The sequence below is a fragment of the Chrysemys picta genome, chromosome 20, assembly GCF_011386835.1.
Source record: "Chrysemys picta bellii isolate R12L10 chromosome 20, ASM1138683v2, whole genome shotgun sequence".
NCBI lineage: Eukaryota > Metazoa > Chordata > Testudines > Emydidae > Chrysemys > Chrysemys picta.
Genome location: NC_088810.1, coordinates 16,230,410 through 16,249,163, shown reverse-complemented (window position 1 = coordinate 16,249,163; position 18,754 = coordinate 16,230,410). Strand labels below are relative to the sequence as shown.

At 59.1% G+C, this 18,754-nt stretch overlaps 1 protein-coding gene across 2 annotated transcripts in view; it reads left to right on the top strand.

Annotated features, from left to right (window-relative positions):
• SEMA6C (semaphorin 6C) overlaps positions 1-15,350 on the top strand; it is a 94,840-nt gene extending 79,490 nt beyond the window's left edge. The window contains exons 19-20 of one of the 2 annotated variants that reach the window (XM_024107035.3): positions 3,334-3,483; positions 13,128-15,350. In XM_024107035.3, coding sequence (XP_023962803.2) covers positions 3,334-3,483; positions 13,128-14,350 — 1,373 coding nt within the window. In that variant the 3' untranslated portion in view covers positions 14,351-15,350. The remainder of the gene's footprint in view (positions 1-3,333; positions 3,484-13,127) is intronic. The other variant, XM_024107036.3, reaches the window with a different exon arrangement.
• Positions 15,351-18,754: the final 3,404 nt, after the last annotated feature.

The following is an 18,754-nucleotide window of genomic DNA, read 5'->3' as shown; positions in this document are numbered from 1 at the left end:
CCAACCCTGCTGCCCCCCAGATCCCTCACCCCCAACCCTCTGTGACGTCTCCCCCCAAAGCCCCGGGGAGGGACGGGCCCTACATGGTTTACTATTCATCGCAGTTCTGCTCTCATCCCCCACCCCGGGGCCGGGGAGAGTTTGAGGGTGCGTTACAACACAGAGGGCTTGTCCCAGTTCCACTGAGACCCCAACATCGGGACGTCCCATGAGCACACCATGCTGGGACGCCGTATTGAGACAGCCTATGGGGACAGGACAGTGAGACAGCCCATGTTGGGATGCCCCATGAGGACTCTATATTGGGATGTCATGTTGGGGCATCTCATGGGGATAACCTTTGGCAACGCCATGTTGGGGAACCTCAGGGGGATACCATGTTGGGACATTACACTGGGACATCTCATGGGGACACCATATTGGGACCCCATGTTGGGACACCTCATGGTGATGCCATGTTGGAACACCTCAGCTGGAGGCCATGTTGTGAGGCCATGTTATGAGACCTCATGGGGACGCCACATTGGACCACCTCATGGGGACGCCATGTTGGGATGCCCCTTGGTGACGCCATGTTGGGTTACTCCATGAGGGTGCCATGTTGGGAATCCCCTGACCCCCCAGAGTATTAGCATTGTGGCACTGGCCAGGACCCCCTTGTCTGCAGTACCACCATTGCTTCCTGTTGGGTAAGGGTAACACCCTCCACGAATCCCCCTCACCATCCTATTGGGACAGCGATAAGCTCCCTCAGGGCCAGGCCGGGTGTCTCCTGCTCTGGGAGTCTGGGTCTGCTGAAGCCTGGTGTCCAAAGATGGCTCCCACCAGGCCCGACCACGCCCAGACAAAATGTTCACCAGCCAGTGAGGCTTGGCAAGGTGGCAAAATGGAGAGAGGGCAGAGGGTGCCCTCCATGGGTGCCAGGAGTTGCGTTGCTAGTCTGTCACCATCCACACCGACACTAACCGGGTCCCCTAGCCGCCATTGCTAACCCTGTCACCTCTCATCACCCCACCCGCCATCTCTGCTCATCGTCACTCAGAATGTCCCGCAGCCCTCTCTGCCAGGGCAGGGACGGAGCCACTGATCCCCAGAGCTCTGGAGAGAGGTTGGGAACCCAATGGCTCCCTCACCGGCCGTGCTGCACAGCTCGAGTCAGGCCCCGCCATGACGGCTCTCACCCCTAAGGTCGTGCTGTGAATACAGCGGGGCCAGATCCTGGTTCTGTGGGCAGCAGCAGAATTCCTCGTAGCCCCCAGGCAGCCAGGACCCGACCTGTCCTCCCCAAGGGTGAGGTCTGGAGGAGAAAGCAGGGCCAGATGGCTGCGTGCGTGGTCACTGTTCGAAAGCAGCCAGGAAGGGGCAGCTGGGTTTATTGAAGAGAGGGGTTAGATTGCGGCGGGCGATGCCCCCTGGCATGGGGTGGGGGCTGAATCTGTCCTTTGGAGCGTCACAAAGAGCCGCGGCATGGGGCAGAGTGCGGGGTTGGTTTCTCTCTTTCTCATCTTCTCACCCCTCTGGACTGGGGCTGAGGACACAGGGCCGGCCACGCGGCGCCGTAGCAAGTGAGGTGCTGGGCCCAGGCTCTGAGCGTAGGGCCCACGCCGGCTGCTCTGTAAACGGAGCCGGGCACGGCATGCGCAGGTGCCCTGCAAGTTCCTCCTGGGCAGTGCTGGGCTTTCCCCCACCCCACCCACAGCTCTGCCGGTGCCCCTCAATCCCGACCCGCAGCCCCCTGCTGTCCCAGCCCTGGGCTCCCCACAGCTCTGCCGGTGCCCCTCAATCCCGACCCGCAGCCCCCTGCTAGCCCAGCCCTGGGCTCCCCACAGCTCTGCCGGTGCCCCTCAATCCCGACCCGCAGCGCCCTGCTAGCCCAGCCCTGGGCTCCCCACAGCTCTGCCGGTGCCCCTCAATCCCGACCCGCAGCCCCCTGCTAACCCAGCCCTGCCCTCCCCCCACAGCTCTGCCGGTGCCCCTCAATCCCGACCTGCAGCCCCCTGCTGTCCCAGCCCTGGGCTCCCCACAGCTCTGCCGGTGCCCCTCAATCCCGACCCGCAGCCCCCTGCTAGCCCAGCCCTGGGCTCCCCACAGCTCTGCCGGTGCCCCTCAATCCCGACCCGCAGCGCCCTGCTAGCCCAGCCCTGGGCTCCCCACAGCTCTGCCGGTGCCCCTCAATCCCGACCCGCAGCCCCCTGCTAGCCCAGCCCTGGGCTCCCCACAGCTCTGCCGGTGCCCCTCAATCCCGACCCGCAGCCCCCTCCTATCCCAGCTCTGCCCTCCCCCCACAGCTCTGCCAGTGCCCCTCAATCCCGACCCGCAGCCCCCTGCTAACCCAGCTCTGCCCTCCCCCCACAGCTCTGCCAGTGCCCCTCAATCCCGACCCGCAGCCCCCTGCTAGCTCAGCCCTGGGCTCCCCACAGCTCTGCCGGTGCCCCTCAATCCCGACCCGCAGCCCCCTGCTAGCCCAGCTCTGCCCTCCCCCAACAGCTCTGCCAGTGCCCCTCAATCCCGACCCGCAGCCCCCTGCTAGCCCAGCCCTGCCCTCCCCCCACAGCTCTGCCGGTGCCCCTCAATCCCGACCCGCAGCCCCCTGCTGTCCCAGCCCTGGGCTCCCCACAGCTCTGCCGGTGCCCCTCAATCCCGACCCGCAGCCCCCTGCTAGCCCAGCCCTGGGCTCCCCACAGCTCTGCCAGTGCCCCTCAATCCCGACCCGCAGCCCGCTACTAGCCCAGCTCTTCCCTCCCCCCACAGCTCTGCCGGTGCCCCTCAATCCCGACCCGCAGCCCCCTGCTAGCCCAGCTCTGCCCTCCCCCCACAGCTCTGCCGGTGCCCCTCAATCCCGACCCGCAGCCCCTGATAGCCCAGCCCTGGGCTCTCTGCACCTAGGCCCACCCTGCAGTGATCAATGGGGCCAGGACTGAATGGAGCCCAGCGAGTGAGCTCCTCCTTCCCGCTCCCTCAAGGGGGGTCTCTCCAGGGCAGGGCCCAGGCCCATGGGCAGGGGGGCAGGGAAGCTCTCCTTGCGTATGCTCTGTGCAGAGCCAGCATTGGTCTGTAGGACTCCTGTTGCAGCCACCAGTGGGATGGATCCAGGAGGGGGTATTTTACCATCCAGCAGGGGGTGCTGGGCTACCTGGTTTGCCGCTGGCCTCTGGCCCCTTGTGCCGGCACTGGGAGTCACTGGTGATAATGCAGTAGGTGGAGGGGGGTGATCCAGCCCTCCAGCAGGTTGGAGGGGGACCCCTACCTGGATCCCGCAAGGGTGCAGGCTCATGCTGCCATCACCAGCCTGCTGCGTCCCCCTGACGTTTTTCTTTGTCGCCGGTAACGCAGGGCAAGTCCGACCCGCGGGTCCCACCGCCAGTGCCGCGCCCTTCCCGGCGCCCACGGGCCGTACCCAGGCGGGCACGGCCCGAGACGCCCGGCCCGCCCCTGGCGCCGGGGACCCACGCTCCACCTTACGCGTGGCTGTAAACACTCAGGGTAAGAGGGGATGTGCCCGCGCGGAGCTGCACGACGGGCTGTCGCCAGCACCATTAACTCAAGCCCCGGGGCTGTGACGGCTGCGGTTCCCCAGAGCGAGGATTAACCCGCGGGAGCATGGCACCTGTTTGCAAGCGGAGAATAACCAGCTCTTTCCCATTCAGTGGTGTTCGTTGTGGGGGGGGGGGGGGGGGGGGGCAGTGCATAACCCCTGGTGTGCAAGGAGAGGGACAGGATCGGGGGTCAGGGTATGAGAGCGGTGTGGGGCTGGACTCAGGGCCCATCTAGCCCAGTGTCATGTCCCTGGATGCTGCAGGGGGGGCGGTGAACGCCACCACAGGCGGGGATGCTGCTGGACCGGGGCGGGGATTAGGTGACGCAGCAGGTTTTCCATCAGAAACTGAAACTTTTTGCAAGTTTGCGCGGGACGTTCTCTGGGCCAGGCTGGGATTTCACTTGCTGGGGGAGAGAAATACCTAGAGTGAGAGAGCCTCCCGCCCCAGAGGAGCCAATCGCCCGGTGCCCACCGCTGTCATCTGGCACGGGGAGATCCCTGCTCTGAACCTAGGACTCCTGCATCCCAGGCGACAGCCCCGATTCCTGGGCTGCTGGCTGTTCTGGGGAGGGGCGGGGCCGCTCTAGCTGGCTGGGTTTTCGTGAAGAATGGCAAAAGGGCGCGGGGTTAGCCCCAGGCCACACGGGTCGTTCTGAAATCCTGAATATTGTCATGGGTCAGGAGAGAGAGTTCCCACCCGGCTATAGTGCTCTGTGTGTGAGAAAGAGAGAGAGCTATGTGAACCGGGGGGGGGGGGGGGGGGGGGGGGGGAGAAGCGGGGGTGCACAGGGTGTTGTGTGTGTGAGGTACGTGCACAGGGTGCTCTGTGTGTGTGTGTGTGAGGTGTGTGCACAGGGTGCTGTGGGGGGGCATTTGCACAGGGTGATGTGTGTTTGTGTGTGTGTGAGGTGTGTGCACTGAGTGTTGTGTGTGTGTGAGGCGTGTGCACCAGGTGGTGTGTGTGTGTGTGTGTGTGTGTGTGTGTGTGTGTGTGCGCGAGGCATGTGCACAGAGTGCTGTGGGGGGGATGTCTGCACAGGGTGCTCTGTGTGTGTGAGGTGTGTGCACCAGGTGCGCTCTGTGTGTGTCAGGCATGTGCACAGGGTGCTCTGTGTGTGTGTGTGTGTGTGTGTGCATAGGGTGCTGTGGGGGGGTGTTTGCACAGGGTGCTGTATGTTTGTGTGTGTGTGTGAGGCATGTGCACAGGGTGCTGTGGGGGGCGTTTGCACAGGGTGCTGTGTGTGAGGCGTGTGCACAGGGTGCTGTGGGGGGCGTTTGCACAGGGTGCTGTGTGTGTGTGAGGCGTGTGCACAGAGTGCTGTGTGTGTGTGTTTGTGTGTGTGTGAGGTGTGTGCACAGGGTGCTGTGCGGGGCGTGTGCACAGGGTGCTCTGTGTGTGTGTGTGTGTGAGGTGTGTGCACAAGGTGCTCTGTGTGTGTGTGAGGCGTGTGCACAGGGTGCTATGTGTGTGTGTGAGGCATGTGCACAGGGTGCTCTGTGTGTGTGAGGCGTGTGCACAGGGCGCTCTGTGTGTGTGTGTGTGTGTGTGTGTGTGTGTGTGTGTGTGTGTGTCGGTGGGAGGTGTGCACCCGTGTGGTGAGCGGTGCATACATGTGTGTGTCACGGAGCAGCTCATCCTTAGCTCGTCTCCCCTCGATCCCCCAGGCCATACACAGCAGAGCCAGTGTCATGATGGGGAAACAGGCCCAAAGAGAGGCCGGGACTTGCCCAGGGTCCCAGAGGGAATCCGTAGCAGAGCCAGTCCCACCCCCTGTCCCCAGCACGAGTAGGACTCCTGGGTTCTGTTCCAGGCGCTGGGTGGGAGGTGGTTAGAACCAGGATCTGCCCGGTGTCCATGCTGCAGTCAGTGGGACCATTGGCCCCGCTGCCCCAGTGTCCTGCCCTCTGAACTCAGAGCGAGCGCTTGGCACTTGCTGCTGCTCCCTTAGTGCCAACAGGGAAGGAGCCATCTAACCTCAGAGCAGAACCCAGGAGTCCTGGCTCGAAGACGGTGGAACTCTGATGCCTTCCCCCACCTGAGGCTTGAGGTACGACAGGCTCCAGCGCTGTCAGTCCATCCCTTCTGCAGAACTCACATGCCGAAGAGAAGAAAATGAGCCCACCCCTTTGGAGAGGGAAGGCACGGATGCCTTTTGCCTGGGAGACAGCTGAAGGGCCAGAGCCGAAATGGCTTTTAAAAGCCAAGCTGATTGGGGCATTAGGACTAATGTCTGTTTAAAAAAACCAGCCAGACACACAACAAGCTATAAAACCAAAGCCAAGCAGCGAGACGGCGCTGCTCCTGGCAGGAGGGAAGGCGAGAAAATAACCGTCAAATTGCAGCCAGCGCTCGGAAGCAGGCTCTGGAGTGAGCGGAAATGGGTCGCGAAAAGCAGCCAGATTATCTCCCCCCCCCCCCCCCCCCCCCGCAGATGAAAGGCTTGTCTGGCCTTATCCAGTCAGCAGTGGCACCAGGATGGGCAGGGGGAAGCCCACCGATTGCTGGCAGCTCCGAGCCCTGGATAAAGTCTCCGACCCAGCGGGGTACTGGAGGATCAGAGGGGACGATTTCAGGGGAACCTCCCCCACCTCTCAGAAAAAACGACTCATCACACCCCCCTTACCCCCCCGATATATACTGCCTGGAAAATCAGTGGTGGGGTTGTGAGCTAACGGTTAGCGCACGGGACTGGATGCAGGACTCCTGGGTTCTATTGGCTCTGGGAGGAGAGTTTTCGCTAGGGGTTAAAACCGATAAATGTAGTCACGAGTCCTGGCGTCTGTTCCCAGCTTGCAGGCAGGCAGTGGTCTCTAGTGGTTAGCGCAGAAGGGGCTCCTGGGTTCCAGTCTTGGTTCTGGGAGAGGAGTGTGGTCTAGTGGTTAGAGCAGGGGATGGGGAGCCAGGACGCCTGGATTCTCTTGCTGACTACTTGGCTGTATGAGAAAGTTATACCAGTATGAGATAAGATGAGTATTTAAACCACTAGAGAGACCCCGGAAGCCTGTATCTCTTTTAGGCTTGGCATCTATCACTTTGGACAGGGATTATGCTAAGCCGGAAAAAAAGCCCCTCGTCCTGGGATAAAGTGTCCCCCTGTCGGTTATAGCTAGCATGATTTGAATTCACACCTGGGCTACATGTAAAATGCAGGTCGACATAGCTCAGGGGGGTGAAAAATCCACAGTCCTCCACGCCGCGGCTGGTTCCTACAGCAACGGGGAAACTCCGTCTGCCGCTGTAAGAAGCGTCCGCACTACGGGACTACAGCGCCATCGCTGGGCCGCGCTAGCATCCGTCGTGTGGACGAGCCCTGACACCAGGATAACGTTCCCATGTGAACAAGCCCTGACTCAGGGTGTGGCCTGGCCTCTGCCGCCCTCTGCACCTTCGCTTCCCCGACCATCAAGTGAGGGAAATGGGCCGAATCCGTCCCAGGTGTAAGCCATGGGCCGAGCGGAGAACTGACTGTGACCCTGGACGCCTCTCCCTCGCAGGGCACCCATGAGGCTGAATTCATGTGAGCAGGGGCTGCCAGGGCCGGAGCAGCGGGGTGAGCAGTTCTGCATGGGCACGGTGTCTGATCCCTTCTAAGTCAGCAGGGCGGGAGCCCTGAGAGGGGTGCCCCAGGGTATTGTCCCTGATGTGACCTTCTAACCAGGAGTCAGTCGAGGACCAGCTGTTGTCACTGCTCCCAGAGCCAGGCGAATAGAGCGGCTCCTGGGGAGCCTTTCCCAGAGCGGGGCCTGGGCCCGACTCAAGGGCCTTCTGCAGCAAGAGGAGGAGGGTGTTTGGTGCCATTCCGGGGCGACTGAGCAGAGCCCGGTGTTGTTAATAACCAAAACCTCTCAAAGCCTCTGAAAGTGACCTTACTGCTACAGCTCTCTTTACTTCAGCCCCCCTCTGACATGCAGCTGCCTCTGGGGTGGAACACAGCAGCTCTTTATATAGAGCTCATCCACTCACCACTAGCATGCAGCCACCTCTGGGGTGGAACACAGCAGCTCTTTATATAGGGCTCATCCACTCACTAACATGCAATCACCTCTGGGGTGGAACGCAGCAATTGTTTATATAGGACCCATTCACTCACCACTAGCATGCAGCCACCTCTGGGGTGGAACGCAGCAGCTGTTTAACAGCCATGTAGACCAGACATTAGCCTGATGCCCAGACTGTAACGTCCAGTCTGAGACACCAGTTCCCCTCCACGTTCCCCTGCCCAGCCACGCAGCCCCAGTGGCTTCCCCCCGTAAGCCGTGCCGGGACAGACTCCGCGGCGCAGATGGGCGGCACCGGCTCTCCCGCGTGCGAGCAAAGGGCCCTGCCCCGGGAAATAAATCAGAGCTGGAAATGGCAGGTCCCAGGGCAGACTGAGGTGCCCCATACCGCAGCCTCGGAAAGCCAAGCGTGCCTAAGGTAACCACAGTATTCCCCCCACCTGTCATGGAGTCCCCGGGCGATGCTCTGGAACTGCTCCCCACAAAGCCAGTCAGGACTTTGGGGAGCCTCCTCTCCCTCAGAGCAGACCGTCTTCAGGGCAAGAAGCTCACATGGCTTCACCTCCTGGGTCTCTCCTGGGAGCATTCAGCATATGCCCCTCCGTGTGCGTCCCACAACGAGTCCGCCCCGGCGGGGTCCTGGGGAAGCCAAAGGGTTCTGCACCCCCCCCACTTTGCAGTCAGACGTGACTCTCAGCCAGCCAGTAAAACAGAGGTTTATTAGATGACAGTAACATGGTCTAAAACAGAGCTTGTAGGTCCAGCGAATGGGACCCCTCTGCCGGGTCCATTCTGGGGCCAAGCGAGGCAGACCCCCGTCTGTCCTCCCTTCCAGTCCCCAGCTAGCTCCAAACTCCAACCCCCGCTCAGCCCCTCCTTCTCTGGGCTTTTTCTCTTTCCCAGGCCAGGAGGTCACCTGATCTCTTTGTCTTCAACACCTTCAGTTGGCACCTTTGCAGAGGAGGGGCCCAGGCCATCCGTTGCTAGGAGACAGAGTGTCGGGCATTTATGTACCCCAGCCCTTTGCTCTGCAGCAACCATACACCCTTATCCCACCACCTAGATACTTAAGAACTGCATAGGGGAAACTGAGGAAAACATTAAGAACAGTCCCACTTCGTCACCCCACCCCACCCCTATACCTCTCCCTGAGGCTGGACATGTCCATGGGGTCAGATTCTCAGCTGGGGTGAACGGGCGTCGCTCCTTTGGAGTCAATGGGCCAGATCCTCAGGTTATGTAGCACGGTTGACTCCGATGGAGCGATGCCCATTTCCACCAGCTGAGGATCTGGCCCCTCGTGGCACGGGGAGACGAGCTCGGCTCCATACCGCTTGCTGCCAGCGGGCTGGGGAACACTCGTTAAAAACCATCTTGTGCTAGTAATTGCGCTCTCCCAGCTGCAGGGCTGAACTGAACAGCCAAAGGAGGGGTTCAGCCCCCAAGGGACTTTGAAAGCACGGATTCCCTTGAACTTTGGCTGAATAACAGATTGGTTGTGCACAGACGCGGATTTCCTGTGTCATTCGTCAAGCTCCCATTTTTAACAAAACGAAGAGGGTCCCCGCGTCCAGCAGTCCTGCCCCTTGCTCCCCACGGCGAACCGCAGCGGATTAAAGGGATCCGCTGTCTTTTCTTTAAAGGCCTCGCATGGCTTGGCTTTTGTAAAGCGAGCAGCACCCAGCCGGGGCAGGAGGGAGGGCAGCGAAAGCAGTGGAGGGGGCTCTCATAAGCTGGGAGCTGCAGCTGTGGTAAGAGCACTTAACGTGTGCGACCCAGCTCAGTTAACAACTGTGACCCCTTGTGTCTCCCCCTTTAAGCATAGGGCAAAGGATACAATAAAATCCCCTAAAATGAAAGGCATTGGAGCTGCAGGGTTCCTAGGTACCAGTGGGTTAAAAGTCGGTGGCGAAGGGGTTGTGGGGTGGATTGTGGACCGGTTCCAGCCTCTGATGTGGCGCTTTGGTGTTTTCCCAGCCAGGGAGCAAATTCCTGCTCGATGGAGCTAAAAAACAACCAAAAAAAAAAAAAGAAGAAAGGAAAAGAAATCCAGTTCTCTTCCAGCCTTCTCCCCTTCCCCCTCTTCTGGGATTTTTAAGATTGATGCCTCAGCCCAGTGGAAAGGCGGATTTCAGCAGGGGCTGGGTTGGGGGTTTTAACTCCCAAAAGCTCGGGTGCAAAGAAGCTGTTTTGATGGCTTCGCCCTGGGGAGACTTTTGCCTTTGGCAGATGCCGGACTGACCCAGTTCCAGTCCCCCTTCCCTCCCGGCTGCCTGGATAAAAGATCTACAGATGTCCAACTCTCCCCGCCCGAGTAGAAAGAAATGGCCCGTTTCCATGGATACTTTATTACCCTTTTTTTTTTAATGGAAAAAATCGTTTTTTCCCTTGACTCTCAGGGTTTTGTACCCGGTCACAATAATCAGCCCCCTCCCGTCTCTTTCATTTCTCGTGTCGTACTTGAAAAAGTCAAGGCATGAATGGGAAGATGGTGCCTTTTTTCCTGACCCCTGTGGCTAACATAAAATGCCAATAGTCTGGCCGAGCTGTGGGAGACTACGCACGCCCACATGACTTAGTGTTGCAATCCCGCCACGGTTCATCTGAACCCTGCTGGAGCTTGGGAGGCGGAGTCAGGACACCTGGGTTCCATTCGAGAGGTTGGGGACTGGCAGTCGGGACCCTGGAGTTCTGTTCATGGCACCAAGAGGAAGTGTTTCCTAGTTGTAAGAGCAAGGGAATAAAAGCCAGGACTCCTGGGTTCCTTTCCTGGCTTTGGGAGGACATGGGGCCTCATGGTTAGTGTGGAGGTCTGGAATCCAGGACTCCTGGATTCCACTGGAGGGTACTGCGTCTGGAAAAGAGGATATTTTTAGGAGACCGAAACATGGATCATGGCCCTTTGTTCTCTTGGTCAACTGATCAGCTGTTGGGTGAGCGTGAGTACTCGGGGTAGGGGCCCCCGATCCTGTGTCATGCGCTAGCCCCTCCACATGGGCATCTTCCCCCAGCACCGCCGTTGCTGCTGCATGGAACGCGTTGCTTGCCGCTGTCACCCGCACACGCTTTACTGCCACGGCCAGCTGACCAGCTCGCCCTGCAGCTTCAGTTCCCCAGTGGCACAAATGCTTCTCCTTTAATTACTAACTGCATGGAGTGTGATTCGTCCCTCGTGGCTGGGGAGGGCTGGGCAGGGCGCTGCTTCTATGCCATCAGCCTGGCCTGCGCAGCGCCCTGGTGTCTTGCGCCGTTTCAGGACAGACCTGTGCTCATCACATGCCCTTTGGGATGACTGCAAAACAGCACAGCCCTGCCGCTGACCCCCATGGCCCCAGCTGGGTCCCTGGGCTCTGTTCCCCTCCTGCCTTCCCATGGGAATCTCCGGGGTGGGTCAGGACGGGGCTCCGGCCAACAGCAATCTCCTCTTGTCCAGTGGCTGGTACCAGCTGCATCAGAGGAAGCTGCCAGGATCCTGCAGTGATGGGAGAACCTGCCCCCAGGGAATGCTCCCTCCTGACCCCAGGAGGGGTGGCTGGATTATGCTCTGCAGCTTGAGGGTTTCTCCTGCCTCTGAGTCCTGAACCCTCCCTTCCCTACACCCATCGTCCCAGCAGGACCCGCATGGATCTCTCCACAAGCTGCAGGGATGGGACGGGCCCAGTGGCTGCTCCACCAGTCAAATCCCCCAGGTCCCTCCCTGCTGCCCCACTCGCCATCTGCCTTTGCTACCCTGCACCCCCAGAAAGAGCTAAATCAGCAAAGACCCACAGGGGCCACACAGCCAGCCTGGGGCTCAGGGCAAGTTACACAAAGCGGCCCAAGCCAAAGGCCTTGGAAGCCAGTGGACAAACTATGGACAAACAATCCCCATATCCCCTCTATCTATCGATCTATCCCCATACACCCCCTTTATCTATCTATCTATCCCCATACACCCCATCTATCTATCTATCCCCCCACACCCCCTCTATCTATCTTTCCCCATACACCCCATCATCTATCTATCTATCTATCTATCTATCCCCATACACACCCTCTAACTAGCTAGCTAATCTCTTTTCTCTCTCTTTTTCTGTCCCCTAATCTCCTTGCCTCTTTTCTCTTATCTCCATGTCTTTCTTGGGGCCCAATGGTGACCCCCTCCTCAGTGCCCCTTATTGGCCTGATAGCCAGTGGGAGTGGGGTGGGGGAGGGTCCTTTCCCTTTCTCTCCGTGTCCATGTTTCCTGCTCTCTTTTTTCTCTAGTTTTCCATTCCTCTGTCTGCTCTTTAACTCTCTCTCTCTCTCTGCTGCCAGCTTTCACAATTAGCCATCAGGCAGCCTGATTGCTTTCCCTGCCACTCTGCGCTTTAGGCCACTCGTTGCTCTCCGCAGCCGCCTGCCTTCTGGCTGCCTTGGGCTCGGCTGCTCCATTCCCTGTTTGGAGCACGCAGCTTTGAAATTAATCAGCTCCCCCCGTACAGTGCCATTAGAATAATGCCTCAGCGGCTTGCAAAGGGGAGGAAAAGAATAAAGGAGCAGAAACAGCTGCAGCGGCCCGGCTAACAGGATGATTGAATTTCAAGGGATTTTCCCACAGGAAGCTGACACGTTACCGTCCCTAACTGGGTAAACTGGTGAGGACCCATCACCCCAACCTCCAGCAGAAGCCACTTGGGTTCTTCAGGCCTCCCCCCGCTGCTGTTTTTCATCTTCTCTCGGCAGTATTTCTGCCCCCACCAGAGGCAGGGACTGTTCAGCATCCCCCATGTTCCCCCAAGATTTCCATCCATATTGTTTGTGAGCACAAAGTTCAAAGCAACATCCAAGACGTGGCTCAACAGCCAAAACTTTAGTCGAGCGCAAGGTTTTGGCGAATCCAGGGGGAACTGGGTGAAATTATCTGGCCTGTGGCCATATGGGAGGCCCACCTGCATGATCTAATGGTCCCTTCTGCTCTTAACACCCCTGAAACTGTGGCCTTCAGATGCTCATCTGAACCCACAGCCTGAATCTCCTCTTCATTCCATCACTGTGATTCTGTTGACTTTAAAGAAGTTGCTCCCAAATGAGGCCTTCGGGTGGCCTTCTTCGCTTGCCCATTGCTAGAAATAATAACCCACTCCCTCCCCCACCCCGGGCACCCTGGGAGTTTCGCACTAGCTCCAAAGAGCTGGCATAGCTTTCCATGCAGGACAGCAGCCACTGGACCAGATTTCACCCCTGGGCAAACTCAAAGGAGTTATTTCAGGCAGGAATCTTCCATGTTGCACCTTCATTGACTCCATGTTGGCCATCCAATTCCATTCCCCATCTCATGTCATTGCTGCTTTCTGCAGTCCCAGAGATTATTCAACAGGAGCACAAATTCGGGGATTTCCTTGGCTGGTCCCTATTTCATTCTGAACAGAAAACAAGAGAGAAAAGACGCCGTGAGCTAACGTCTCCGGACTCTCCAAAATGGGCCCCGACCTGGGAAGGGTATTTTACTCAGCTCCAGCCCACGAAAAGGACATTCCTGCCCCAGCCAATTCTTCTGAGACTCTTGAGGATGTTGATGGATTAACCTCCCGTCTAACTCTCTCTTTGTGTGTGTGTGTTGTGTTTCTAGGCGTGCGGCAGGAATCCGAAAGCGAAGACGGCTCCAAGAGCGTCCATTTCACCTTCCTCATCGGCTGCGTCTTTGTGTCATTCGTCCTTGGGGCCTTCTTTTCCGGTTTGTTCGTCTCCTGCTACTGCAGCCACGTGTTCCAGAAGACCAAGCACGTCAGCAAGGACCCTGAGAACACAATCCAGCGCCCCCTGTCCCTGCGGAGCTTGGCTAAGATGAACGGGCTGCTGGACAACCCGTCCAAGGATGGGCTGACAGAAGCCTCCTCTCCGAAACTGTACACCACGCTGCTGCCCAGTGAGAAGGAGCCGCACAACGGAACGGCCAAGGCCGGCGTGAAGGAGCACCCGGAGCTGTCCGGTTTGCCCACGCCTGAGTCCACCCCGGAGCTGCCCATGAAGAACATGAAGGCCATCAGGAACCAATGGGAGAAGAACCAGAACTGCAACAATGCCAAGGAGTCGCAAGGCAAGGGCCACCTGTTCCCCGGCCCCGTCTCCGGCACCCAGGTATTCCAGTTCCCCGGCGCCATGGTGCTGCCTAGCAACCTCCAGGGCTACGACCCGTCGCTGACCGGCTACCCAGATGAAAAGAAGATCCCCAACGCGGAGCGGGTGCTAGTGCGCCACTCCCAGTGCTACCTGCCCAAAGGGGTGGAGGTGACGACATTGGAGGAGCTGCTGAAACACCTCCACGAAGCTAGCGGCTCCCCGAAGAAACTGCTGAGCCATCAGCCGGCCATCAGCCCCCACGCGGCCATGTCCTTCGCCAACAGGGTGCAGCCCAAGATCCCAGACACCGAGAGCGCCCCCTATTACAGCTCCTCCACCCTCCCCAGGGACAGCTTGCCCCGGAGGCTGGACGTTCCCCCCGACGTCACGCCGCAGTCCTGCCTGGAGAAGCAGCCGCCGCCCAGGCACCCGTCGCAGAGGCACTCGCTGTGCTCGGCGCAGAAGCTGATGAACCTAGCGGTGGGCGGGGGGCTTATCTCCCGGCAGCACAGCCTGAGCCAGGCAGTCCGGCAGCACCCGCCCCCCGCGCTCCTGACCCGCATGCACTCCACGGGCACCCAGGTACCCCTCGAAGGGCACGGCGTCTTCCAGAGCTCGCTGCCCAGGCCCGGCGGCATCAAGAGATCGGCCTCCATGAAGCCCGACGTGCCCCCCAAGCTGCTCTTCATGCCCTCGTCCCCTATCAAGCCGGCCGCCCAGTTCAAGTACTGACCCCGCCAGCATGAGCCAGGGGGGTGGGGGGGCACTGCTTGCCGGCGCCCCCTGAGCCCCCATCCGCGGCTCCGGGGTGGGGGAGGGGAGAACAATCGGCAGCGGCCGGGCGAAAGGTCCTGCCCTCCGCCCCCTGGATTTGTAGTTTTGCATCTAAAAGAGCCTTTTTTTTAACATGCATCCAGCACACGTCCCCTCCTAACGCCCGAGCTTCAAGACCATGGGGCGGGCGCAGAACATGTCCCCCAGACCCCCTGCCACCACATCCACACCCCCCCCCCCATAAAAAGCTGCGGGGGCCACGCTGTCAACCAGCCGCCTCCTTTCCCGCTCGGCCTGTTACGATCTGCGGGGAGGCAGGGCCCGAGGGAACGGAAGCCGGGCTAGCCCACCACGCCGCAGCTGCATTTTGCTTCCAAATGACGCCAAGAACCAGCCGGGGCGGGAAGAAAAGGGGATCACGCCCCAGTTTCTGCCTCGTCCTGCCTCCCCCCAGCTCCATTTAAGCCCCCGGTAACCTGCCGCTAATTGGTTTTATTTATTAGACAAAACTAATTTAAACGCAAAGGCCCCGTTGTAGCATCGGCCCGTGCTGGAGCCAGAGGTTTGACACCCAGCGGCGTCACCACGGCCAGGCAGATTTCAGAGCCCTCCGGGGCAGGAGAAAGCATCAGCTCTGGGACAGCCTGTCGTGGGGCAAAAATCAATTTTGGGGGGAAGATCAGAGCGCTCCCAACCCGGCCAGCAACTTGAGGGCTAGGAAGCCTCAGACAGATGGCCCTACGAGCCTTGTGGAATATATATATAAATACTGTACATAGCTATAAATATATATATATATATTTCAAGGTAACTTCGCATAAGAGAAGTCAAATTTATCCTACCGTGTAGGAGAGCGAACTGTGCACAAGCCAATGGTGCTGCAGCCATGTACATGCGGTGTCGGGACAGACACAGCCCGCGTTGATGCCTGAATTATATAATCTCGTCATGCCCCAAATGTTGGGTCGTTTTTTGGGTGTGGGTGGACAGGGTCAATTACCCACAAATGAGCTTTGTACCAGAGCGTTAAAAACAACAACAAAGGAGTGGCGCCGGCAGAGAGCTCCAGTGTTCAGGCTGAGTCTGATCATCAGGATAAGTGCTGGGGGAGGGGGGGAATTTTCCACTGGGGTACAGGTCTGATCCATCTCATTCCCCCTCCCCATTGGGGTATGGGTCTGATCCATCTCATTCCCCCTCCCCATTGGGGTATGGGTCTGATCCATCTCATCCCCCCCATTGGGGTACAGGTCAGATCCATCTCATCCCCCCCCCCTTGGGGTACAGGTCTGATCCATCTCACTCTCCCCCCCCCACTGGGGTACAGGTCTGATCCATCTCATTCCCCCCCCATTGGGGTACAGGTCTGATCCATCTCACTCTCCCCCCCCCCACTGGGGTACAGGTCTGATCCATTTCCCCCCCCATTGCGGTACAGGTCTGATCCATCTCACTCTCCCCCCCACACTGGGGTACAGGTCTGATCCATCTCACTCTCCCCCCCCACTGGGGTACAGGTCTGATCCATCTCATCCCCCCCCAATTGGGGTACGGGTCTGATCCATCTCATTCCCCCCCCCCCCGCCCATTGGGGTACAGGTCTGATCCATCTCACTCTTCCCCCCACACACACTGGGGTACAGGTCTGATCCATGTCATCCCCCCCCACTGGGGTATGGGTCTGATCCATCTCACTCTTCCCACACACCCACTGGGGTACGGGTCTCATCCATCTCACTCTCCCCACTGGGCTATGGGTCTGATCCATCTCACTCCCCCTCCCCCATTGGGGTACGGGTCTGATCCATCTCACTCCCCCCACTGGAGTATGGATCTGATCCATATAATTCCACTCCTTTGCACTGGTGTATGGGTCTGAGCCATCGTCACACACACACACTCTGGGATATGGCCTGATCTCTCTGACCCCCCCACAGCACAGGGATGTGGCTCTGGTCCAAAGCCCACGTCAATGAGAGGCTTCCCATCACCTCCAGCCTGCGTTGGATCTGGCCCCAAACGCTAGAATTTCAAATGTGTCAGCACCCAGCCACCCCGACTGAGAACAGACACCCGCTCCCCCACTGAGAACAATGGAGTATCACACACACACTACTATTGAGAACAATGGATCGGCACAGAAAACAATGGCGAATCCTCCTCCCTCCCCCACTGAGAACAATGGGAGCGGAGCACTTTTGGAAATCTGGCCCTGCACAAGGCTGTGGGGGCACTCGACTCGGCCCAGCTTTAACCACGGGTAGGAACTGAAACCTGAGCCGTGGGCACGCTCTGATTTTGGCTGAAGTCAGTTGGGAGCAGGGTTAATTTACACAGAAATGAGCCTCCGCTCTTCCCAGAATCAGAGTGAAACCAGTTTGACTGGCCTGGTGCAGGCTCCTGGTGTTTAGCCAGCGCCACAGGCCCAGAGGAGCGCCACTGAATTCGAGAGCGTTACGGTGGTGTGAATGTGCCCAGTGGAGTCACGCCAGATTCACACTGAGCTCAGAAGCCAGCCAGTGATTTTAAAGCAGAGCGCGTGGGGGGCGGAGGGGCAACCTTGCCTGTGAGTGACTCCAGTGGGCCGTGCCCTGGGAGCCCAGCGCAGGGGGAGAGCTCAGGGGTGCTGGGATCCTCAGCGGAGCTGGATGTAAAGTAAAGGCCACGTCTTCCCAACAGGGCACCCGATGCCAACCCAGTTCACTGCTGGAGTGTAAAGAGAACTGAACCTGCAGGAGACCTAAAGTCCGGCTGTCCCTGTTAAGGGGATGTGGGGTGGTCCCATCTACACCACGACTAACTCAGGGGACCCGGGAGCTCATCTGAGTCTTCTACCTGGGCTAAATGCTTAGCCTGCCTGCGTTAGGGGACCCAGTAAGACCCAGCCTCACTACAGTTTTGGGCCACATAACATTGCAGGGTTACGTACCATTGGTTTTTAATAGCCAGGTGCCTGCAAAGAATGGGGCAGTGATTGTAAAGGGGTATGTTGAGGGGGAAAGTCTCTGTTTCCCAAGAAGGCTGCTTCTTATATTCCCTGGGCATTCCTTCCCAGCATGCACTGCTGCTGAGTCTACAACGCCCACCAGTCCTCCTGGACTACAAGTCCCAGAATGCTTTGCCAGGCCCCAGTACCAGCTCACCCCTCAGGACTAGTCTCTGCGGTTGGTCAGCTGGGAGGTTACCGTACATGGCCCATTGACCTCAGCTGCAGGGCATGCAGGGGTGGCCAGGTGAGAAAGAAATTACACGCGCACCTGCCTTGGCCTCTGGTGGAGCCGGGCCACCAAGCTAGAGGGTTGATTTGTCTGCTCCGATGCCGCAGTTCTTACAGCGTCTCGCAGGATAACAGCTCTAACCAGGCCGTTAAAAGTCCGGTCAGCGGCGCAGTGGGGGCCTGGGGCTCCCAGAAGCAGCCGCCAGGTCCTGCAGGGAGGCTCCATGCACTGCCCTGGCCCCGAGTGCTGGCCCCGCAGTTCCCATTGGCCGGGAACCGCGACCAATGGGAGCTGCGGGGGCGGTGCCTATGGGCGCGAGGGCAGCACGCGGAGCCTCCCTGGCTGCCCCTGCGCCTAGGAGCCGCAGGGACCTAGCGGCCACTTCCTGGGAGCCATGGTAAGCGCTGCCGGGACCCCACACTCCAATCCCCTTCCCCAACCTGGAGTCCCCTCCCGCACCCAAACTCTCTCCTGGAGCCTGCACCCTGTAGCCCTCCACACATCCCAACCCCCTGCCCCAACCCTGAGCCCCTCCTGCACCCCAAGCCCCTCATCCCCGGCCCCACCCCAGAGCTTGCACCCCCAGCCAGAGCCCTCACCCCCTCCCTCACACCCCAATTCCCTGCCCCAATCCGGTGAAAGTGAGTGAGGGTGGGGGAGAGTGACAGACGGAGGGAGGGGGGATGGAGCAAGTGGGGCGGGGCCTATGAGAAGGGGCGGGGCCTCAGGGAAGGGTTGGGGCAGGGATGTTCAGTTTTGTGCGATTAGAAAGTTGGCAACCCTAGGAGACCCCAGCACACGCACACACCCCCATCCTGCATTTCCCCCACACCATCTGCCCCGAAGCACCCAGCCCTCTCCTGGAGCACGCTGAGCATTATGGTCCGCGTGACTCCTTTATAAAGATAAAAGCGCTGCTTATTCCAGGCCCTGGAGGTAACGAGCCCGGCAAGTCAAACCCAGCACTGGTAGGGGGCGGATTAAACTTACAACACGTTTATTGACAAAAGCTGGAGGTTTGAAGTGAGCCCAAGTACAAGGGATAAAGATAAAACAGTGACAAGCAAATAAAAGTGACTAAGTGGCTGAGACGTCAGAAGCTATAGCCTTGGGTCAAGGCTGATTTCCAGCCAATCCTTTTCCT